This window comes from Pteropus alecto, unplaced genomic scaffold (genome assembly GCF_000325575.1).
Source record: "Pteropus alecto unplaced genomic scaffold, ASM32557v1 scaffold1566, whole genome shotgun sequence".
NCBI lineage: Eukaryota > Metazoa > Chordata > Mammalia > Chiroptera > Pteropodidae > Pteropus > Pteropus alecto.
The window spans coordinates 147780-171565 of NW_006437816.1; the positions used below are offsets into that span (position 1 = coordinate 147780).

Here is a 23786-nt window from a genome sequence, read left to right on the forward strand (position 1 = left end):
CTGAGCACGTCGACGGCAATAATGTAAAAGGCACAGGCTGTGTCACGTGGGAGCAAGCAGTTGATGTGACTTTTTATCATTATTAAACAGAAATGCATCGAGGGATTACAGTGTACCTAAAGCTTTGTTATATGGTGCTGCCTCTGGCGACAGCAGACCTGCTGGTGTCTTTCCTATTTTATGGGCATTGGTGGTGCACCGGCAGTTTGCTTCGCAGTGTCCCTCTGGTGTTTCAAGGCCTCCTTTAGAAATAACAGCCCCAAAGGGATTTTCTCAAGTGCGTGAGTCATGTCCTCACCCCTAATTGATTTTATATTAATATAAAAATACATATCAACCTATCAATTTAAATTAGTAAATTTAAATTACCTGCATTTAACGCGTGCTGTTTACTGCGCCCAAGGCAGTGTGCTAAACTTTTTACACAGTGCGGACTTTTAATTTTATCTCTCTTCCAACTAGGATTCTAGATTTCATAACTCCTACTGAAACGAGTTATGAGACGGAAGCTGTCCTCCCAGGGGTGCAGAAGAGGAATCCGAGGCAGCGGTGGGCCGTGAAGCAGCACCGTCAGGAGTGTGGAATGGAAATCAGGCAGCCCTGGCGGCAGAGTGGAAATTTCACAGCCTGAAACCAGGCGCTGCTAAGGAATGATGAGCAGTTCCCTCTGCCTGCGGCTCTATCTGCCTCTGAGGCCAGTGTTTTCCGTCCGGGACTCCCGAGCTCCCGAGCGCCCTGTGCGACCAAAGGGCTGGATGTCTACGCCCACCTCCTGCCTGGGTGGCCACTCCGCGTTATCGTTACCGCCGGCTGCAGGTGGGCGGAGCTCCTCAGACGCAGTTCACTTCCGGCGGACGCTGGCGCCAGACGGCGGCAGCCCCGCGGCGCACGCAGCAAACGTGAGGAACCCCACGGGGCTGAGGACGTCGTGCGTGCCTCCCCGGTGGGCGCGGGCGAACGGGCGCAGGCGCGTGCTCTGGGCCTCGGGTTCCGCGGCCGCCGTCCTGTCCCTCCGGTTGAGGTAAAGGAGGCGTCGGTGCACCGGGCTGCCGGGCGGCGGGAGGGCGGTGGCGGCCGCAGGGCTCCGGCAGCCTGTCGGCGCAGACGGCGCGGTAGAGGGAGGGCGGCGTCCGCGCTTGGTTTCCGCTCCCTGAGCGGTGGGCGGTGGGCGGCGGACAGGCCCGGGGAAGCGGCCTCGGTACCACACGGCCTTTCTCGGCGCCGCGCCCGGCAGCGGTTTCGGGAGCGCTCGGAGGGGCGCTGACTTGCCGCCCCTGGTCGGCTTCAGAGACCTGACCTTGGGCTCCAGGACACCAGAGCCTGCCTGCCTTTAGCGTCTCCGGGCCGACGCCCCCAGCCGGGAACCTTTTCCCTCAGTGACCTGGCATCCTGTGTCACCAGGTTCCCCGTCAGTGTGCGGTCAGTGTGCTCTACGGTCATCTGCCGGCCCCGGGTCCTCGTCCTCGCAGCTCGCAAGGTAAGCCAGAGGAGCCCTGGGAGGGTGCCTGTGGCCTTTGCTTCCCCTAGAAGAGAGCTGTCTTCCACATTCTCCTGACATCACTCTCCTCCCCGCCCATCGCTCCCGCAGTCACCTTTCAAGGCGACGAAAGGGACCAACCAGACCCCGTGAACGAAGGCCTGGGCCTGGCTCTCTGTCAGAGGCCCCTACCTCACAGCCCCCCTGGGACTGTAGCCTCTTCTGTCGGGGGGATCCCTGGACTGGGCCTTTCTGTTCAAACATCCGCCCCTCCCTTGGCCTTGAGGCAAGGCCTTCAGCACCTGCTCTTCACCATGTCTTCATTTCTAGGTGACCTTGGAGACATCGCTAGAGGAAGCATTTGTGTCCCACCTTCCGTGCCCACCTTACCGTCTTCCGCTGTAGGTCCAGCATGCCCTAGAGACCTGCTCCCAGTGTCTGCTTTTGGAGAGTCCTCTCTTTGTCACCGTGCCAGCGTCATAGTAACAGTACCCCCCATTATCTTCCCTCAGAACCTATGGTGGGGCCAGGTACCTGGCAGGAATTGTTTGGACAGGGATTCCCACTTCACACATCATTCCCCAGCCCCACATCCTCTCCCACCAGTGTCTGCCCTTGTACACCCTCTCACATTTTGGTCCTGAACACCCGTTCGAGAGACTCTCCTTCCCAGCCTCACCCTGGTCCCTAAGTCTGCATTCAAATGCCAACTGGCTTTCCAGCTTCTGGCAAGATCCCTTAGCTCTGCGCCATTCTTCACAGCCTGCCCTCGGGGCCTTTCTAGTCACCAACATCTTCAGTTCAGAAAGCCCTTGGCTTGTGCCACTCAGCCTCTGTCGGCCCCAGCCAGCGTTGCTGATCAGAGACCCAGCCCGACTTCAGGACCTAGCCACTCTCTTCACAGTTAGTCTTTAGGCCTAAACTGCCTGAGCTCAGCCTCCTGATTCCAACCCCTCAGAGCAGCCCTAGGGCCAAGCACATTTTCTTTTCCTTTCTTCCCTTTAAAATGGTGCTACTAGTTCTTAAGTCCTTCTTACCCCCAGAGTTGCCACTAACCAAAAGAAAAGCCTACCACATCTGTACCACCGCTGACTCTTCAGATGGCCAGCTTGCCACCGTCCAAGAAACTGTGTGTGTTTGGGCCGGATTCAAAACCGAGTTCTCCTTGTGCCTCTGCCTATTCTGTGATGTTCAGAGTGCCTTCAGGACCAACCAGTGTGAATGTCTTGTCCCTGGAGACTCAGTGGGGGTGGTAGGGTAGAGGACAGGAAACTGTCTCGGTCACCTGTCTAAGCACCGTTCCTGCTGTCCCCCTGAAACTCCCCCCCCCCCCTTTCTAGGGAATGCCAAAAAAGGACAGCGACGCAGACATAGATGAGGGTCTCTACTCCCGTCAGCTGTAAGTGTGCCCAAGCCTTGGAATGTGAGGTGTCAGGGGAAACAGGATAGGGTTGGGTGGGCTGAGTCTTGACTCACAGTATCCCATATTGTGTGAGGTACGTACTGGGCCACGAGGCAATGAAGCATCTCCAGACATCCAGTGTGCTGGTGTCGGGCCTCCGGGGCCTAGGTGTGGAGATCGCGAAGAATATCATCCTTGCTGGGGTCAAAGCTGTCACCCTCCATGACCAGGGCACTGCCCAGTGGGCTGACCTCTCCTCCCAGGTACCTCTTTGTGACCCTCCTCCGCTTTGCAAGGCACCAGCCCCGCCCTGGGCTCTGCATCCACTTCACCTCTTTCCTGCCTGTACCCTCTTGTAGTTCTACCTGCGGGAGGAGGACGTCGGTAAAAACCGGGCTGAAGTATCACAGCCCCGCCTTGCTGAGCTCAACAGCTATGTGCCCGTCAGCACCTATACTGGAGCCCTCGTTGAGGACTTCCTTAGTGGTTTCCAGGTACCTTGGAGCATCACCCTGCCTCCTGACTAATTTTCTCAGGTCCCTTTTCTGGTTGGTTCGTTCAGTGTTTATTTAATCGGTTAGCCCTGTGTGCCGGGTTTTGCGCTGGGAGGCTAGGGGACCCGTCCTTGAGGGAACACACACCTTTTCAGGAGGGAAGAAGTGGCCAGACAGAGTGGTTACAAACACTAAACTCTGAAGCCATAGTGCCTTGGTGTGTGTAAGCTCTTTTAGTTGTATGACAGTGAACTATTGAACAGCTAGTTTAGTCTCGTCTGCCTTAATTTTTCCTGTCGGGAGAGCAGGAACAATAGCCAAACCGATTAGAGTTTCTGTGAGTGTTAAACACTTAGAATGGCAGCCGGCACATGGTAAGCTTCATAAAGGTATTTATTAAGTAACTGGGTGGGAAAGAGGAGCTGTAGGTGCCAATGTGCTGCCCTGGGGTTTCCCAGAGGGTCAGGGTACTGAAACTTGTGATGTAGGAGTGGGAAATGATCCTGGTGAATGAGGAAGGAAACTCAGAGGTCCCTATAGATCGGGACTACACATGTGGTATGTTTTGTTTTAAATTGGGGGTGGTGGTGGTTTTGTTTATTAGCTTCTGGTATAGAGTACAGTGATTAGATGTATAGTTTATGAGGTGATCCCTCCAATTAGTCACTACCTGGCACCCTACACAGCCAGTACAATGTTATTGACTATACTGACTATGCTGTACTGCACATCCCTGTGACTGTTTCGTGACTATCAATTTGTACTTCATCCCTTCACCTTTCACATCCAGCCCTGCCGCCGTCCCCTCTCCCCCGACCCCGGCAATCGCTAATTTGTTCTCTGTATCTATTTTTTGTTTTGCTTGTTTGTTTCTTTGGTCCTTAGCGTCTGTGTATAAGTGAGATCATACAGTACATATCTTTCTCTGGCTGACTTATTTCACCCAGTGCGATACCCTCCAGGTCCATGCATGTCATTGCAAATGGAAGCAAGTGAATGTGGGTTTGGGGATAAAACCAAACGTTGAGCGGAAACAAGATTGCGACTTTTTTTTCCCTTTGTCTCCTAGGATTGTAGGCAGGCAAGGATGGCTGTTATTCCGAGAAGTTAGGTAGTTGGTCTCCAAACTCTGTCCTCCTGGTACCTCGGTACCTTTCTTGTCATAGTCTGAGGATTCCTCCTCTTCAGTGAGTCTCTTGCTCACCGAGTATGACACACATAGATACTTGACAAATAGTGTTTATAGAAGAGGGCCGAACCAGCAGGACTTGAGTCTTCACACCTCACTCACCCCGGCATGCCTTTCTCCTTTGTTTTCTTCCGCCCCATCTGACCCCAGTGCCTGGCCCTCTGCACGAACGCCTTTCTCTTTATAGGTGGTAGTCCTTAGCAACACTCCCTTGGAGGAGCAACTGCAGGTGGGTGCGTTCTGTCACAGCCATGGAATCAAGCTGGTGGTGGCAGATACACGGGGACTGTTTGGGTAAGTGCCATCTTCTCCCTTCCCTTCCAACCCCTGACAGCCCCAGGCCCAAACCCCCTGGCTCGCACTGCTCTCATGCTCCCCTCAACTGGCTAGGTTTTTGATTCTGTCTGTTCAGCTGTCCCCACAGGGCATGAGCAGCACCTGGTTGCCAGTGGTGATGGACTGAGTTTGCCTAGCAAGGATTCAGTGTATCGTGGAGGGCACATGGAATAACCTGTGTGCATGGGTCTCAGGCACCAGTCCTGTTGTCCCCCTCTGTAGGCAGTTGTTCTGTGACTTCGGCGAGGAAATGATCCTCACGGATTCCAACGGGGAGCAGCCTCTCAGTGCTATGGTTTCTATGGTTACCAAGGTAAGGAGATTGCCCCCAGGGGTCCTGTCAGGGAAGTGGGCAGCAGTAGTCATTCCTGTCTTCTCCTGGTGCCCTCCGCCTGCCTCTGAGGCTCACTTCTCTTCCAACCAGGACAGCCCTGGTGTCGTCACCTGCCTGGATGAGGCCCGGCACGGGTTTGAGAGTGGTGACTTCGTCTCCTTCACAGAAGTCCAAGGCATGAACGAACTCAATGGCACCTGCCCCATGCAGATCAAAGTTCTAGGTAAGCCAGGGCTGAGGGCAAGGACAGATTGCTTGGAGTAAAAAGAGAGGTGACTCTAGTGTGTGCGCTCATCCAGAGGCCAAGAGGCGATGGCATATCGGAAGTCTGAATTGTGCCAAAGGCCAGGTGGAGCTGCCTCTCTGAAATCCGAGCTAGGATTAGGAGGGTCGTTTTCATGGCACCTTACCAGAGAGGTGTGCGTTGAAGCAGAGGCAAGAGAAGTTCATGCCAGCGAGGTCTGATTTCATTTCCTTGGTTTATTGGCTGTCTCTTAGAAACGTGGTATACACCTGTAAGCATACTTAGCATAGTCTCTGAGTAATACTTTATCACTGCACACATGAAAAAAAGCCTTACAACACAAAAATTTCCATTTCTTAGTTCACCGTTTGCTATTGTCCATGTATTTTATTGCGGGTCATGAACTTGTCAATACATTGTTTTTGTCTCAATAGTTATTTTTTAAAGCGATTTAAATAATAAAGAAATAAGTTTATTTTTACCCACTTGTCACCATTTCCAGTGTACTACTACTCTGTGGATCCAAGTTTACATCTGGTATTTTCTTTCTGCAAAAGAGTTGCCCTTTAACATTTGTCATAGTACGGGGTCTTCTGGTAGTGATTATTTGAGCTTTTAAATTTAAGCTTGAAATTGTCTTTATTTTGTCGGTGTGTTTGAAACATATTTTTGAGGGGTGTAGAGTTCCAGATTGACATTTTTTTCCATTGCTTTAAAGATGTTCTGTTGCTTGCATTATTGTCCACAGAAAGCCTGCTACCATTCTTATCCTTGTTTTCCTATGTGGTGTGCTTATTTTCTCACTGATGTTCAGCAGTGTTGTTATGATGTATTTTAGTGTAGTTTTCTCTTGCTTGGTGTTGAATTTATGTTATCTGTGGGTTTATGGTTTTATCAGATTTGAAAAGTTACTGGTCATAATTTTTTTCAAAATAATATTTTCTCACTCCCTCCAACCCTATCGTCTCTTTCCAGAAACTCATTACATGTGTATTAAGCCACTTTTCTTTTAACTCTTTGTTGTGTTTTGGGTATTTTCTTTTATTTTGTCCAACTTGCTCATCTTTTGGCGTGTTAATTTGTTAATCCATCCGGTGTGTAAAATCAGTAGAGCAATAACATTAAAATAGCTATTACAGATAATGTTCCTTATGTCAGTAAGAATCTCCAGACAATCATGACTCTGTTAAGGAGATGCTTGGAACATTTTAAACACACAAACTACTACAAGTGGAAAAAATACAGGTAACCTCATGTGATGAGTCCCAACAAAGGTGTGGGTTCAAAACAGGTTTTGGAAGGAAATTTGCAAATTTCATGGAAACTAAAGCCGCAGATCCATGGTCTGGTAATTTTTGATGGTTGCAAGATAATCGTGAATGCTGCTTTTTGGAGCTGGGTTTGTTTTGTTTTGTTTTGTTTTGGTGTTCCTTAAATATTTCTGAGATTTGTTCTAGAGAATTTATCGAGTTGCTGTTGGAACTCTTCAGGGCTTTTGTATTTTCTGGTGCGGCATTTAGGCCTAGGGTACCTATGGTTTCTGCAGTAGGTCTGGGGCAGAAGGGATAGAGGTTTCTGATGTCCGAACAGAGCTTGGGCCACAATCTCCAACGTCTGAGCTGGGTGGGAGCGGCTTTTTCATTTTTGTATCGGTGGTGCCATTGATTGGAGTGGGGAGGGTGGCGGGAGCAGGGCAGGAGGCTTGGTGAATGGACTGACCATTCCGTCCGTCCCATTCATTCTCTTAGGTCCCTACACCTTCAGTATCTGTGATACTTCCAGCTTCTCTGACTACACCTATGGAGGCATCGTCAGTCAGGTCAAAGTACCTAAGAAGATCAGCTTTGTGAGAATGTGTGGGATGGGCTGTAGGGTTGCAGGCACAGCTAGGTCTTCTCACTTCTTAGGGCCGGATATCTCTCTCTTTACAGAAATCCTTGCCAGCCTCACTGGCAGAACCAGATTTTGTGGTAACAGACTTTGCCAAGACCTCTCGCCCTGCCCAGCTGCACATTGGCTTCCAGGCCCTGCACCAGTTCTGTGCTCAGCACGGCCGTTCCCCGCGGCCCCGCAATGAGGTCAGTGGGTGGGAAGGCCATCTCAAGTCCTTGGTCCAAAGCCCCACCATTATTTCCCGTCTGTCTGCTTTCTCTTCCCCGTTCTCCCTGTCCACACAGTTGTCTGCCTGGACTTCTTTTGGTCCCTTCTGCCCTACCAGGAGGATGCAGCAGAACTGGTGACCCTAGCACAGACCGTGAATGCCCAAGCCCTGCTGGCGGTGCAGCAGGACAACTTGGATGAAGAGCTCATTCGGGAACTGGCGTATGTGGCTGCTGGGGATCTGGCCCCTGTAAACGCCTTCATTGGAGGCCTGGCTGCCCAGGAGGTCATGAAGGTTGGTATGGGAGGAGAAGGGCAGTGCTGGGGATGGGCCAGGTGCCTTCCCATCTTGTCTTCAGAGTTCACCTGGCAGTCACATACCCTTCTTTCCCCTGCCCCAGGCCTGCTCTGGGAAGTTTATGCCTGTTATGCAGTGGCTGTACTTTGATGCCCTTGAGTGTCTCCCCGAGGACAAAGAGGCCCTCACAGAAGACAAGTGTCTCCCGGTATGTGGGTGGGACCCATGGGGAAAGGGTTATTGCAAGTCTGTGTAAAACAGCTCTTCTCTGACCCTCTTTCTTTCACGTGACTCAGTGCCAGAACCGTTACGATGGGCAGGTGGCTGTATTTGGCTCAGACCTGCAAGAGAAGTTGGGCAGGCAGAATTACCTGTTGGTGAGTGACCATGTTGGACACCAGCTACCTTCATCTCTACTACCTTCTCATCACCTCGACTGGAGTCTCCTCCCATCTCATGAGGGAGAATCTTGTTTCTTACATCCTTGTCTCGTCTTCTTTTCTATTTTCTTCATACCAAGGACAAGCCTGATGTGTCCCCTTTATTATCCTCCCCTCTGGTGGCCTCCTTTATTCCGCCCTCTACAGCCTCCTTCCTTAGGTGACCCTCTTTTTATGGCCCTGGGACTTGACTGTGGAGTACTAGACCCTCTCACCCTCTTGCTGTCTCAACAGGGCGGGAATTGAGGGGATTGAGGACTTAACAGGTGGCTTTGCTACACTCAAGTCACCCTAACCAGCCTCTGTCTCTCTCCTTGTGCACCTCCCAGGTAGGTGCAGGGGCCATTGGGTGTGAGCTGCTCAAGAACTTTGCCATGATTGGTCTAGGCTGTGGGGAGAGGGGAGCAGTCACCGTTACAGACATGGACGCCATTGAGAAGTCCAACCTGAACCGACAGTTTTTGTTCCGGCCCTGGGATGTCACGGTGAGTGGGGCAGGCATGGCGAGTGGGTGAATGCTCCTCTCACTCCTCTGTCTTTTTGTCTTGTTATCAGTCTTCACAAATCTTTCCTTCGCTGCTCCCTCATTTCTTTTCTCTACCATTTAAGTCAAGTAGTTAATACGTACATTCATTTCATTTGTCGTTGTACACCTTGGTCGTCCCTTTTGTGTCCTTTCACTTTTTTGGTCATTGCCGATGTGGGACTGTGGAATCTAGGTTGGTTATAGAGGGATCTATCTGGGAAGGCTTCTGTAAAGGTCAGTGTCGTTTTTGCCTACTCTTGAGTCTGTCTTGTCTGTCATTTTATCACATAACTATGAGGTACTTCTCTAGACATTTGGAATACATAAGGTCACAGAAGAACAGTTCCTACTCTTGTCTAGTGGGAAGACACAGAGCAAATGAGAGGTTCTCAGAATGTGGTGTGAGGTCGTCTTAAGGTCCAAGACACACTTTCATGAAGTCTGCAATCACAGTCCTTTTAAGAGAAATACTAAGACATTATTGGTGTGTTTCATTCTGAGGTTATCAGGTGAAAGTGGAATTGTTCACTCCACTTTAGGAAGCCTTCGCTAACTCAGTGACATGGAGTTTGGCCAGTGACCAGTCCACGATGATGCAAACTTGTGCATAGTTAAAGATCTTTTCCAAATGCAAGATAAACCAGTATGAATTCCAGATTCCACCCTGCAGCTACATTTTAAAACACTATCACTTGTCCAGTTTTGATATATTTTTTAAAAGTATCAACATTTATCTGGCAGTAGTGTTAAAATATTCTTCTGTGAGATGAAATATCCCTTTAACCTGCAACAAAACACAAATTGATGACAGTAGCAGTGGGGAGAGTCCAGCGGTCTAAGAGATTGTATGACTTAGAACAGATTTGCAGAAATGTAAATACAGTTGGACTGTTGTTACTGAAGTATTGTTATTGTGCAGTTGTTCTCCATAATGTTCATACCGTGTGATAGAATAATTCCATTTTCAACTAGACTATTTTAAAATTTTCTGAAATTTAAATTTCTAATACCGGCAATATTGGTAGCCGTACTGCACGTAACAAAAGGTCTTTTTAAGACCGTTATGTCAGAGAATTTCTGTAGTGACGGTAAGTACAGTAGCAAAGTATGTGATTAACATTGGAAAGTTAAAAAGTGCTATAAATGGCAACAGTGAAAAATGAGTAGAAAGTGGGGAGTGGGGTGGAGGGTGCTTTGTAGTGTAGCGAGGGAAGTCCTCTTTGGAAAGGCGACATTTCCACGAAGGCTTGTGATGACGTAGGAGCGTAGGAGGATATCTCAGAGGAGAATGTATCCTGACAGAGGTAGCGGCCTGAACAAAACCCCGAGATGGGAATTTGTCTTGGTTATAGCTGAGGAAGAGAGATCAAATGGAGGAGACCACGGTAGGCGATAAAGTGGGAGAAGTAGCAGGGGCCCGTTCATTTCACCCTGAGCGAAATCGGTAGCCAGTGGAGGTTTTTGAGCAGTAGAGAAAGGGACCTGACTTGGGGTTTCCCAGGGTCTGTTTGTTCTTGTACTAGGATCTTGGTTTCGTTTGTATGAATGTACCCTAACTCGGGGTGCTGTTAAATAAGAAAAAAATATATTGGGTAGACAACAGAACAGATACCTGATCCCTTGTCACTGTTTCCTTTTCTTCTCACCCCTGCCTCGTTTGTCACGTCCCAGCAGTGTGGCATTTACCATTCCTATCTCTTTTGCTAAACCAAGAGCCTCCTAAACTTAGAGCCTAGATTAGGTTTTGCCCATCATCAGATAAATCAGTCCTCAGGACAGTTTTGCACAGGTTTCTTGGGTAACTAACAGCTCTTTTCCTCCACACGCACCCAGAAATTGAAGTCTGACACAGCTGCTGCAGCCGTGCGCCAGTTAAATCCACACATCCGCGTGATGAGCCGTCAGGACCGTGTGGGCCCTGACACAGAGCACATCTATGACGACGACTTCTTCCAAAACCTGGATGGTGTAGCCAATGCCCTGGACAGTGTGGATGCCCGTGAGTTTGGAGGAGGATGAGGGGGCAGTATCTGTCCCCTGTGACCTATTCTGATGTGTCTCCCCTTCCATTCACCCACCCTTGCCGTCTCCCCACAGGCATGTACGTGGACCGCCGCTGTGTGTTCTACCGTAAGCCACTGCTGGAGTCAGGCACACTGGGCACAAAGGGCAATGTCCAGGTGGTTATTCCGTTCTTAACAGAGTCATATAGCTCCAGCCAGGACCCTCCTGAGAAGACCATTCCCATCTGCACACTGAAGAACTTCCCCAATGCCGTTGAGCACACCCTACAGGTGATCAGCCTTGGGGTGGACGGAGAGGTGGAAGACAAACCTGGGCACATAGTAAGGCTTTGGTGGCACCCGGGCAGTCTCTCAGCCACCAGCCTCTTCTTAACCATATTCAGAGGACGCCAGCCTCAGTGTACGTAACATGTACCTGTTCCTCAGCCTCCTACCCTCACTTTACACCCAGCAGCTTAACCTTTTCAAATGATTAATTTTTCAACTTTAAAACTTTTGTTTTGGAAACACACAGGCAAGTATTTTATGTAAGCGATATACATCTGAAAAGTAAACCGTACTGTTTTCTTGCTGAACAAAATTAATTTTTAATATCATCCCTGCTAATTATTTAATAATTTCTTAACATCACTTCCATTTCGCCCAAAATATATTTAGTAGCTGGTTTGTCAGGATAGCTCTGTTTGAACAGTGCACATATGTACAGAACAGCGTACATATTCTCTCGATGGGCCGAGTAAACATACCAAGTTAACCGGCACTCAAAACCTAACCACAGTTCCATTCCCTTTTCAACCCCCCAAAATTCACTGTACTATCAAAGTGATTGTTAATGCAGTATTTGAGGCTAGCTCTAGTCTAAGGGGAGTGTAGGGATAGAAGAAGTACTTGGATCTATCTCTTTTCCTTCCACCCCAAGAGTTGTAGAATGGATGTATTTATGTTTGTGTCTTCATCTCCCTCTCCATTCGCCCTCCATGCGTATGTGGTAGATGTTCTGTTACTCTCTTGCCAACGTGCAGGAAGGCCTATACAAAGTTTTTAAAACAAATTTACCATGAGGCTCTTAGACTTGTCCTCTTCATGTTTCAGATTCCTTATTTCTGAAATTGGAATGACAGTATCTTCCACAAGGTTTTTGTGACGTACTTCCCACTGAGCATGTACTTGGCAGTGGTCTCAGGAAGCTTTAAACATGTACATGTTTTCTCAGTCTTTCATATCAGCCTTATGAGGTGTAGGTATTGCTGTTACAGTATATGTTTTTGAAATGAGGATACAGAGTTTAAAGGTACCATCTTGTGGGTACACCCGAAGTCGCAAACCTGTGGCAGACCTGGGACTTGGGTGAACTGCTCCAGATCGGTGACTGTATTTGCTGTCCTCGTAAGTCTCAGAGGGCAAAACCTCTGGCAAGGTTTCTGCCCAGTCCCCATGGCCTGATAGGGATCATTCGTGCTTTGTTTTTGGTGTGAATATTTTCCTTTTCTACTGAGGCATAACACAACACTACGTCTTAAAAGTAAGTTTTGCACATGTACACACGTATACCCACTACCGAGGTCAAGGTCATGGGTTTTTAAATTGAGGTGGAGGGGGCCTGGGAAGTTTGAGGAGCCACATTTGGGAGGCTGCTTTTCGCTGTTCTGCTTCCCATAGTAGGCGTGTTTTTCGTGTTTGCTTTATTTGTCAGTGGTCTTTCTCATGCCTTTAGAAATCCATTTTGTCTCTCATACCCCATGTAATCTTCTTGTTTTGTCTGCAGTGGGCTCGGGATGAGTTTGAAGGCCTCTTTAAGCAGCCAGCAGAAAATGTCAACCAGTACCTCATGTGAGTTATCCCATCTGTCCGTATGTTCTCTCAGCCTTTCTCCCACCAGCTAGCCAAAGCATGCTGTAACTACTGTAACCCTCAGCACCTGGCACACTTTGTGAATGACCGAATGAATGCTTGAGCCACATGTTGATTGTGGGTTCATGACTAGTGTTCCATGGAGTTAAGCCCACTCCTGGGGCCTCCTGTGCAGTCCTGCCCCCGTGACCCCTCTGATCCCTGATAGAGACTCCAAGTTTATGGAGCGGACACTGCGGCTGGCAGGCACCCAACCCCTGGAGGTGCTGGAGGCCGTGCAGCGCAGCCTGGTGCTGCAGCGACCACACACCTGGGCCGACTGCGTGACCTGGGCTTGCCACCACTGGCACACCCAGTACTCCAGCAACATCCAGCAGCTGCTGCACAACTTTCCTCCTGACCAGGTATTACATACTTGCTGGGTCCATTTGTCAGGATACAAATAGGGAGCTTGCTACAGGTTGCTGACATGGCTCCGTTAATCCAGCCATGGCAAGTGCACCAAGGCGTGGAGCTCTAATGAAATCATTAAGCCAGTTCTTTTTGCCGTTGACCGCGTCTTTCCCCCACCGCATGCACTTTGTCTCAAGCAAGAGACTTGGTTTCCGTTTCCCTTACTTGCAGAATAAGGTGAGTCATACCCGATTCCCATTCGCACTGAGGGCGCAGAGATCATAGGAGAGAACTTTGGGAATTAAGAGCACAGGAACTAGGTGCAAGCGAGTCCCAGCTCCATTTGACCTGGGGCAAGTCACGTGTTTTCTCTTTGCACCTCATTATCCTCTGGTATGAAGTAGGAGTACCGATGGGTTATTTCATGAGCATTTCTATGAGGATGAACTGAGATTTATTCAATTACCAGGTTAATTAAGTCAGTACAACAGCTGGCAGTTTGTAAGAGTGGGTGAGTAGCTCTGTATCTGGCACAAAACACGTGCCCAGGGATAGTGAACTGAGAGCTCGGAGCTGAAATCCTGGATTTCAGGATTGTCAGACCTCTCCTCTCAGGCTCTGCTGCCCCAAAACCGTTCTATTCTCTTAGCTAACAAGCTCAGGAGCCCCGTTCTGGTCTGGGCCCAAACGCTGTCCACACCCGCTCACCTTTGATATCAACAATGTGAGTCTCCTCCCTAGGGTCTCCTGGGGTCGGGTGGAAAGTAGATGGGTGGGAAGGAGCCCGAGGCTCCTCAGGTGAGGACAGATGTGCTCATTATCTTCCCACACCTTGTCTTCTAGTCCCTGCATCTGGACTACGTGATGGCTGCCGCCAACCTGTTTGCCCAGACCTACGGGCTTCTGGGCTCCCGGGACAGGGCTGATGTGGCCATACTCCTACAGTCCGTGAAGGTCCCCGAGTTCACCCCCAAGGCCGGCATCAAGATCCATGTCTCTGACCAGGAGCTACAGAACGCTGATGCCTCTTTCGGTGAGGGTGCTTAGCCAGTTGGCCTGGAACCACCATAGCACTTCTCCCCTGTCCATCCAAGCCCTCTCACTTGTGTTTTGCCATTGGCCCTGTTCTGAGACCGCAGGCCTGAAGTTTACTCCCACCGTCCTTTGGTCCTCACTTCCTCCAGTGAAAATAAGAATGGTCACTTGAGGCAGATTCTGTCACGCTCTTTACCTTCCTCTCTCTCAGTCTGTCAGGCGGACGAGTTGTTCATTTCCTTTCTGTGAGTGTCTTGCCTTGTTTTCTGCTCCTTTTTGTTTTTGTTTCTTTTGTATCAGGGAGAGAGAGAGAAATGATGTCCACCAGTAGTCTCTCTGCCTTGATTTCTTCCCTGGTTCATCTCCTTCCAGACCTCCCCCACTTTCTTCTCTTTTGCATCTTTACTCGTTAGCCTCCATGTATCTTCCCTCATCTCCCTCAAGACCTCTCTTCCTCTCTCCATCCATAACTACACCTAACTCCAGCTGATGTTCCCAGCAGTCGGCTTGCTCTGTGAAACAGAGGGTGACTAGGTAGTCCTTAGATTCTCCCCGTCTCTCCCTGCTGTCCTGCCTCGTGCTCTGTTAAGTCCCCCTGTACACTGGACCTTTTCTGTATAGGTAGTTCCATTTCATCCCTTTTATATCCCTCCCCTCCTCCTCAAATGATGTCTCTGTCATTTTGTTTTCCACGTGCATTCTCATATGTTCTCCGTATCTGCCTGTCTCCTCTTGCAGTATTTTCCCATCTCATTCTCCATTCTTAGGTTTATCTCCACCATTCTTCCCCTTGGTCGCCCTCTTCAGATTTTCTCCTGTTTATCCCTTTCCATATTTCTCTCCTCTTCCTTGTCCGCTTTCCCCCCCAGTGCCCCTTCATCTGTCTTCTTTCCTGTATCTCCCTCCTGTTTCCCCCTGTACGTTCCTCTGTGTCTCTCTGTCTCCCTCTTCTTCATTCGTCTTCAAGGTCTCCTAACTTTATATTTCTGTCTTCGTGCCTTTGCAAAAAAAATTGTGATTAAGAAAAACATAAGGTTTATCATCCTAGTAAGTAGTGCGCATAGTACTCAGTAGTGTTAAGCACAGTGGCATTGTGCGATAGAGCTCTAGAACTTCTGGCAAATCTGAAACTTACCCATGAAACAATAAGTCCATTTCCCCTCATCCCTGGCCCCAGCAGCCACCATTCTGCTTTCTATCTCTGTGATTTTGACCTTTCTAGGTAGGTCAGTAAAGTAAGATCATGTGGTATTTGTCTTTCTGAATCTAGGTAAGCATAATGTCCTCCAGGTCCGTCCATGTTGTTGTAAGTGACAGGCTTTTTTCCCCTTTTAAGGCTGTGTAACATTCCATGAAATGAGTGGAGGACATTTTCTTTCTTCATTCATCTGTCATTCAACTGGGTTGCTTCCACCTCTTAGGAACTGTGAATAGTGCTGCTGTCTACATTACCCTCTGTGAATGTCTTTATTTCTGTTCCCCAGTGTTTGCAGATTTCTCTCTCTTCAAATCTTCACACCTGCTTACTTCTGTCTTCTCTGGGGTGTTCCCTGCTCTACCTTTTCTCCTCCCCACTATGCTTTTGCACAGTGCCTCTTCTTTTCAAATCCTTTCTCCGCCTGAACAACTCTGGGCACCCTGGGCTCCTGCTTTTTGGCCTTAGTCTCTGACCTGGGATGGGACCTAAAGGACTGACGTGTCCTTCCTTCGTTGCAGATGATACCCGCCTACAGGAGCTCAAGGCCATGTTGCCCAGCCCAGAGACACTCCCTGGATTCAAGATGTACCCCATCAATTTTGAGAAGGTGCGAGGTGGGGGTACCCCTCAGCAGGGTAGGATGGCCTGAGACGTCTTAGGATTGTGTGGGGATTATAGGCCTGCCACATAGCTCAGTGATCATCCTTTGTGGTCTCGGGGAGGCTTTGGCTGGTCTGGCAGGTATCTGAGGTGGAAAATACTTGAATCTCCAGTAGGCTAGAACCCATTTTTCCCTCTAACCCTGCCTTCCCTGTCCTCATTCCATTTCCACTCAACAGGACGATGACAGCAACTTCCACATGGATTTCATTGTGGCTGCATCCAACCTCCGGGCAGAGAACTATAACATTCCTCCTGCAGACCGGCATAAGGTAATGATAGTCTAGATGTCGTCTTTCACTGTTTCCCAGGCTTGAGTCTTCCCACTTTTGACCTTTCCGTAGTCCCTAAACATCTCTAATGGCTACTCGGTCACCTTCTCTCTCTCAGAGCAAGCTGGTTGCAGGTAACATCATCCCAGCCATTGCCACAACCACAGCAGCCATAGTTGGCCTTGTGTGTCTGGAGCTCTACAAGGTGGTACAGGGACACCAACAGCTTCAGTCCTATAAGAACAGCTTCATCAACCTGGCCCTGCCCTTCTTCAGCTTCTCTGAGCCCCTTGCTGCACCTCGTCACCAGGTGGGGGCCTGCTTGTATGCAAACTGTTGGTCTTACCCATCAGTAAGTGAGGCTGTGTGCGTGCGTGCGTGCGTGCATGCATGTGGTGTAGTCTTCATCATGCCGGGTGAGGCCTTGTGCAGTTGGGCACCTAAACCTTTGGTATACCCTTTGTTCATTCATCATAAGGATTTTTGAACTTGCACAAGTAGGAGTGTGACAGGCATGTATTGGAACTAATGTGGAGAGGGCCAGCAGAGTTAGAGGATATTGAGTGGGAAGGGAAAGGGCATGGGAGGTGAGTGAAGAAAATAGCAGGGTCTCCGTAGCGTGCAGCCTTGTCTGTCCCTATAAAACTATCAGTCGCTTACTCAAAATGAAATGGGGCCACAAGAGGAAGAACTTTTGAACAAAAGAGGGTTGTGATTGATTTAACTTCACACGTCAAGTTGCCTGATGGAGGCAGAAGGATCTGGGTGGCCCCGATTGGACTCCCTTGTGCTTTGTTCCACAGTACAATAACCAAGAGTGGACATTGTGGGATCGCTTTGAGGTACAGGGAATGCAGCCTAACGGTGAAGAGATGACCCTCAGACAGTTCCTCAGCTACTTTAAGGCAAGGTCCCTTCTTTACTCACTGCTGTCTACATTGAGTAAAGTGTAGTGGGGGGTGGGGGTGGAGTATCAGGTGACTAGTACTCATCATCCCAGCGACACTGTTGTCCCTCCTCCTTCCCACCATCTCCAGAGAGAACACAAATTGGAGATCACCATGCTGTCCCAAGGAGTGTCCATGCTCTACTCCTTTTTCATGCCAGCCACCAAACTCAAGCAACGGTTGGATCAGCCGTGAGTTGTCCACTGGGCAGGCTGAGGGAGGCCCTGTGTGGTATAACTTCTAGCTACACCACTCCTGTTCAGTTTCCCCTACCTTCTTTGCCCCATTGGTCCTTCCTCCCCTGCTTTCTACCACCCTGACCCTCTTCTCTCTCACCCCAGAATGACAGAAATCGTGAGCCGTGTGTCAAAACGAAAGCTGGGCCAGCATATGCGGGCACTGGTGCTTGAGATTTGCTGCAATAACGAGAGTGGCGAGGATGTCGAGGTCCCCTATGTACGCTACACCATCTATTGAGCCCTCTGCCCTCCTCCCGTACCTCATCCTCAGGCATTCTTTCGACAGACCCCTAGTAACTGACAAAAGCTGGGCTCAGCCAGGCCCATGGGCCTTACATCCTTTTGAGAATTGTTTTTGTTTTCCTGCTGGTGCCCTCTTTTGTTTAGAATTGGACTTCTTAATAAAGCATAGTTAATTGAGGTGTGCACTATCCTCATTTTGGCAAGAGCTCACACCGCCTGTCTCTGTGAAGGAGTGGGATGCCTGTAGCTCTGTAGATTCAAGTGATCGTCCAAAGTGCTCATCCCCACCCTGGCAGCATGAAATTTGCACGAAATCCAGGGTTAGGAGAGAGAGAAAATTAATTCCTACTGTTCTTAGCGTGGGATTTATTGCTTTTTTCTCTTCCTCACTGATGAGGGCGAAATGTGAAACCAGTGGGCCTCAGAGTAGGGCCATCCTTGCACAAGTGTTCAAATTTGATTCAGGTTCTTATCCTACCTTTTTTCCTCTAGTTTCTTGCCGTATTTGTTTTGAGAGGTAGTAGAGGTCTGAATGCGGTCTTGCCAATGCGCACAGTCTTTGTCACATCCCACTTTGTGTCTCAAATGCCCCATGTGTAAAATAAAGGGATAACAGGTTAGGTAGAGAGGAAACAGATCGAATGTCCTTCAGGTGCTTGGTACCTAGACAGACGTAATGTGTCGCACTTGCATTTGTTGTTGTCTCAGAGTTTAGATCCTTTAAACCCCTCTTTGGGTTGAGTTTGGTCGTATCCCACCTCACTTGGTGCTCCCAGACCATTTACAAGTATAGTTTGTAGCTGTAAGGGGACCTGAAGTGAAAAAGTTCCAGTCCACCCTGGGTGTTAGGCAGAGCTCACCTGCCCCTGAACCTCGCCTGTCATAGCCTAAGCCGCGACTGGTCCAGCTCCAGCCCCTAGACACAGTATATGCCCTTGCCTCCTAACGGCCATATTTTTGGCCTGATGTTCCAGGGATTCATCTGATTCCCTGAAGACGGACTGTGAGACATAAGGGGCAGACGGACTTAGGCCCAGTGTCTTATTTAACGGTAATGCTCGCTGTCTAGGTTAAATGCAGAGGATTCTAGCTCAGGCACTTTTTTCGTCATTACCACTCTAGAGCACCCACACAAATTTGCCTACGAGTTGCATTCTTCTGCCCCCTTTCTTCACTTTCACAGGTCTCAAACTCAACTCTAGCACAGTGTAGTAGAATTTGATGCGAGTATGGAAATGTCCTGTTGCTGAATACTGTAGATACTAGGTCACACATAGCTATTTAGTACTTGAAATGAAGCTAGTGTGAGTGATGAACTGAATTTTTTCAGGTTAAATTTTAATGAGACATCTCCGTGGGGATAGGGGCCACTACAGCCACTGAACAGGACTTGTCATTCCTCCCTGCACCGTGTCTCCATCTGCATCAACACCCGGATCAGGAACTCACACACACTGAATTTCTAGAGTCCTGTTTGACAGTAACACAACTCCTGAAACCTGTGGCACTGTTCACTTCTCAGCCCGTTTTGTCAAACCCAAAGGCCCACCAGTTCACTACGGTATTTGTTTCCCATTATGCTCCTGACTATTTTGTAGAGAAAGGAGAATTGCTTTCTCCCTTGTTTTAGCTCCCCAGTGTCCTAGAATCACCATTGTCACTGTTTCCTTCTTTGGGGTCTATTCTTTCTGTACACAAGTGTGTGACACAAACACAAAGAGAATGACACTCAAGTCAGTCAAGAAGACACACATGAAGATGATGTTGGTATCTAGCCTGCAGCTAATGGACTTCAAGCCCATACAGGGTGAGCGGTTAGAGAGAGGGCTGGGGGACTCTCACCATACTAGGATTGTAGTAGTTATTACTCTCGGTTCTCCAAAGAAACAGTCAGTAGGAGAGAGATGTACATTTTGATACAGATTTTGTGTGGAACGTTTCCATAACCTTACGCATGCATAAACAGATTTTAGAAACATTTCAGACACACGGTGGTGATAGATGGTGACAGCTGGATAGAAGATAGATACATAGATGTCAGATGACGGATGGATAGCGAGATAGAATTAATAGGTGTAGAAATACATAAAGAGTTTTAGTATTTGGAATTGGCTCACGTTAGTGGTTTTCCAATGAACTTAATCACAGAGCATGGTAACACGGACCCCCGAAGGGATCAGTCAGCGTTCTACACACACACTTCTTTACCTCTACTGCAGTAGTACTCCATTTTTCTGTAGATAACTCGGGATCAGTCACCACACCAGCACAGTAACTTCCGTCTTTGCCAGTTGACTCAGGAGCCCGAGTGGTTGGGTGTCAGTCTTAACTTGTGCTTCAGTGAAATCACGTGTGTCTGCAGGTGGAAGCATTTCTCCCTTTGGAAGTAAGACGTCCAGGCCGGTATTGCGTAAGGTCACATAACAGGAAACACAAATGTCAGTCAGTCACTAGGGGCGATGGTGAGTGCTGCCACTTCCTCTTCCACCTCTTCATTTTGAGACCCGGGAATCCTGGTTGTGGCAGAAGCAGCAACATATGCTGGAGGTATCGAGAGCACGTACAGCCTCCTGAAGAACCTGGTTCCAACCCTGCAAGGTAAGGCCACCCAATCTGCACTATCACTGGGTCTTCAAATGGTCATTCCACTGCTTCGTCAGGCTGCCTGCTTCAGAATTGTGGAGAACATGGTGAATTCCATAAGCATGGGTCTCTTTCCTCACTCCTTCTGCTATACGGTGAGTTTCCTAATTCAAAACAAAGTTGAATGGCCACCGTGATGGAGAAGAAGGCATTCTGCCAGTTCACACATGGTAGTTTGGGCAAAGGAATCACGTACAAAGATGGCAAATTTATATTCAGAGTATGTGTTCCAGGAAGAAAGAACAAACACTGCCCCACTCCTGATGGGGGAAGCCCAAAGTAATCAACTGGCCACCAGGGGTCGGGGACTCTTACTGGTTCCCCTGTGGGCAAACTAGGCACTTAGCAGTGGGCATAGCCAGATCAGGCTTGGTGAGTGAAAGTACTGTATTGCTGAGTCCAGTATATCCTCCATCCCTCGAGCCCATGGGATGGTGGGACGTTGGCTGGGGAAAGAGGCTGGCTGGAGAATGAAATCATTCTGTAATGGGGAGGGATCGTAGATGACCCATGCATCCAACACGACAGAATGGATCTTCCTATCCATTTGATTATTAGAATCCTCCTCTGCAGGATGTCGCACTTGGTTGAGCATTTACATAGAACACACTGTCTTCACGTGTTTCAGACAAGTCTATCCACATTCGTCTTCCTCCAAGTTTTGGTCACCAATTTTCAAATCTTGTTCTTCTAGAAAACATGACTATTCAGCCAAACTATTGAGCACAGGACAGAAATCAGTTCTATAATCACACAATCACATGACTGGCCGTCTCTTATTCCAAGCTCGGTGAGCACACAGGTTTACTCCTTGAAGATCTGCCCCTGGGAGGACTTCGCTTCACCAGTGTCCGTCTCAGAGAGAAGCGATAGTGCTGCAGCTGTCCACTTTTGGGTGGTGCCTGCATGCCACGCAGAACCATCTGTGAACCAGGCCTGAGTCTTGTCCTCTGTCAACTGATCATCAGAGCCACCCATGAGGCCATGGGTGAAGGTGGGGGGAGAGAAGGCACGGTAGCGGGAATGGGGACATTGGGCATTTGGGTACTTTCTCATTCAACTTTGTGCCTTCAAGGCCTGCACAGGCCAGATCCCAGACAGACCACTTTCATTTGATGATGGAGTGTGGCCATAATGACTAACTTTGTGGTCATTATGGCACCTTGTGAAAAAGTGTGTACATGATCAGTCTCTACTAAGGCCCAGTAGGAAGCTGAGAGCTTTTTTCTCAAAAACAGAGTAGTTACCTGTGGAGGATGGCAGGGCTTTGCTCAAAATTCATAGGGGCCTGTCACTTCTACGGGCCTGCCAAGACTCCATACCTCCAAACAGCATCGTTATCTGCCATCGACACTTCAAGTTCCATTGGATCCACTGGATCACATGGCCCAAGGGCACAGCAGTTTGCAGGGTGGCCTGGAACTGACATGGAACCTTCTCCAATTCTGCACTCCATTCAAAACTAGCAACTTGTTTGGGGCACTCAGCAAATGGATCAAAGGTAAACTGTTGCCTCCCATACTCACTGACTCAGTAGGCTGTGCATTCTGGGTCATACGGGAGACCAGTCGCAAACGTTTATCTTCTACCTTAGAAGGCATATCTAAATGCGTGCCTCACACAGGCTTACAGAGGTGAGAACCCCAAGAAGAAGACCCAAGAGAGCCAGTGGTATAGTTCTCATCTACATCTTAAGGCCTGAGAAGCAGGAAACTGATATGTACATTGCAGTCAGAGTCTGAGTCCGAAGCAGTGGAAAACCAACGTTCCAGCTTGAAGACACTCAGGCAGAGAGGAAGAATTTTTTCTTGCTCAGCCATTTTGTTCGATTCAGGTCTTCAAGGGATTGCATGAGGCCACCCACACTGGGCAGAGCAATCTGCTTTAGTCAACGTGAAGCTCATCTAGAATCACTTTCTCAGACACACCCCCAAATCATGTATTACCCAATATCTGGGCACCCAGTGGCCCAGTCAAGTTGACACAGGTAATAAAACATCACAATGACCATCTTCAGGGCTCCTGAGAAACCTCGATAATGAAGAGACTTAAAAGAGTTTCATCACAGATGTTAAAACTAGACTCAAGTGGTATCCTTTCACAGCTTAAAATCTTGCCATGGGCCCCCTCCCTAATGGTGTGAATAGCAGAGTTCTTGTCATAGTCCCCAAAACTCCAGACTCATACTCCATGTACCCTATGGACCTATCTTCTACTTCTTCCTTCTTTACTCATTCTTTTTGACTTTTCTTCACAGGTCCCTTGCATGATGAAACAGGGAGAGGGCGGGCAGGTGTTAGGAGCTGGGGTTCCCCCAGTTTATTTGAAACCAGGTTCTCTATCCTCCAGCACAGACTCGTCAGTGATGAGGCCAGTCTCATTACCGTTGCTCCCAGGGAGGATGGGGCATGAATAGGCAAACATCCTCCCAAAGTGTGTCTGGGGGTATAATGAAGGACAAAGTGGCCCCCACTCCAACCATTTGAGGATTGCGGATGCTATGGGACATCTTGTTTGCCCACAGTTTGAGGGAATAAACCCACAATGCTCTCAACAGTGAAAGGGGCTAGGGAAACGGCAGGCCAGTAGTGGGCTGGGAAGACAAGACTGCTACAGACAATGTGTGAGAGATGTGTCAGATGCAGGCTTATGTCACCTGCAAGTAGGTGTCTCTGGGTCATCTGTTGATATCACAGGAAGATATGTTTGTGACAGTTATTCTTAAGTTGTTAACTTCTTTTCACTTTTTATTACAAAATTATTATTAAAGTTTTCAAAACTTCAGAAAACGCTATTACTGTATTTATTGTAATAAAATACACGAGATAAATTTACCATTTAACTATTTTTAAGTACAGTGTAGTATCATTAAGTATCTTTTTATTGTACAGCCATCATTACTAATCATATCTAGAACTTTTTCATATCCTCAAACTGCTCTCAGTCCACATGCTGGCAGTCAACATTCTACATTTCTGTAAAGCTGACTACTTTAAGTACCTCCTGTAAGTGGAATCAAACAGCACCTGTCTTTTTCTGACTATATGTAGCTAAGCATAATTTCTGTAGTTTGTATCAGAATTTATTTCCTTTTTAATGCAGAATAATATACCTGTATATGCACATTTTGTTCATCTATTGATGGACACCAACTCATTACTTTTTAATTAAACAGTCGAAACATTACATAAAAATTCCTCAAAACATAGAAGTACAGCTTGATGAAGTCATTTAAAGGTGAAACACTCATACATTCAGTACCGAAAACTACATGACTGTCTTCCCAAAAGGTCCTCTGATGCTCTTTCTAGGTACAAAATCCTCTCCTAGAGCATCGCTAGACCAGGAGTGTTGACAGTTTCTGAAATTGAAATGAATCACAACGCATGCATTTTGTGTTTGACTTTTTTCACTCATCTTAATTTTTTAATTGACATTTAC

General features: G+C 48.3%; 1 protein-coding gene across 11 annotated transcripts; it reads left to right on the forward strand.

Moving 5' to 3' along the window:
- Positions 1 to 442: 442 nt before the first annotated feature.
- On the forward strand, positions 443 to 23134 carry LOC102892358 (ubiquitin-like modifier-activating enzyme 1). 11 transcript variants are annotated; one of them, XM_025048980.1, is made up of 28 exons: positions 959 to 1021; positions 1402 to 1477; positions 1808 to 1878; positions 2521 to 2694; positions 2818 to 2876; positions 2974 to 3142; positions 3239 to 3373; positions 4750 to 4856; positions 5121 to 5211; positions 5323 to 5455; positions 7225 to 7322; positions 7408 to 7554; positions 7695 to 7871; positions 7978 to 8082; positions 8171 to 8251; positions 8644 to 8799; positions 10674 to 10839; positions 10938 to 11134; positions 12630 to 12694; positions 12891 to 13119; positions 13758 to 13832; positions 13952 to 14141; positions 15860 to 15948; positions 16181 to 16273; positions 16392 to 16583; positions 17077 to 17178; positions 17311 to 17411; positions 17562 to 17879. In XM_025048980.1, the coding sequence occupies exons 4-28, from the start codon at positions 2578 to 2580 to the stop codon at positions 17695 to 17697; spliced, it is 3210 nt and encodes a 1069-aa protein (XP_024904748.1). In that variant the 5' UTR covers positions 959 to 1021; positions 1402 to 1477; positions 1808 to 1878; positions 2521 to 2577; the 3' UTR covers positions 17698 to 17879. The 11 variants fall into 11 exon arrangements, 9 of the variants coding, with proteins under 9 accessions (XP_024904746.1, XP_024904745.1, XP_024904743.1 ...); XR_003047208.1 differs by lacking the exons at positions 1808 to 1878; positions 2521 to 2694; positions 17562 to 17879 and adding exons at positions 20065 to 20300; positions 21040 to 23134 and having other exon boundaries at positions 443 to 1021; XR_003047209.1 differs by lacking the exons at positions 1808 to 1878; positions 2521 to 2694; positions 17562 to 17879 and adding exons at positions 20065 to 20300; positions 21132 to 23134 and having other exon boundaries at positions 443 to 1021.
- The last annotated feature ends 652 nt before the right edge of the window (positions 23135 to 23786 follow it).

Bases quoted from the DNA above. Each gene is read 5' to 3' on its own strand.
- LOC102892358 (XM_025048975.1), top strand. From the start codon at position 651: ATGATGAGCAGTTCCCTCTGCCTGCGGCTCTATCTGCCTCTGAGGCCA. The intron at 11,135-12,629 runs GTGATCAGCCTT...TTTTGTCTGCAG, and splicing joins CCGTTGAGCACACCCTACAG to TGGGCTCGGGATGAGTTTGA. The intron at 14,142-15,859 runs GTGAGGGTGCTT...CCTTCGTTGCAG, and splicing joins GAACGCTGATGCCTCTTTCG to ATGATACCCGCCTACAGGAG.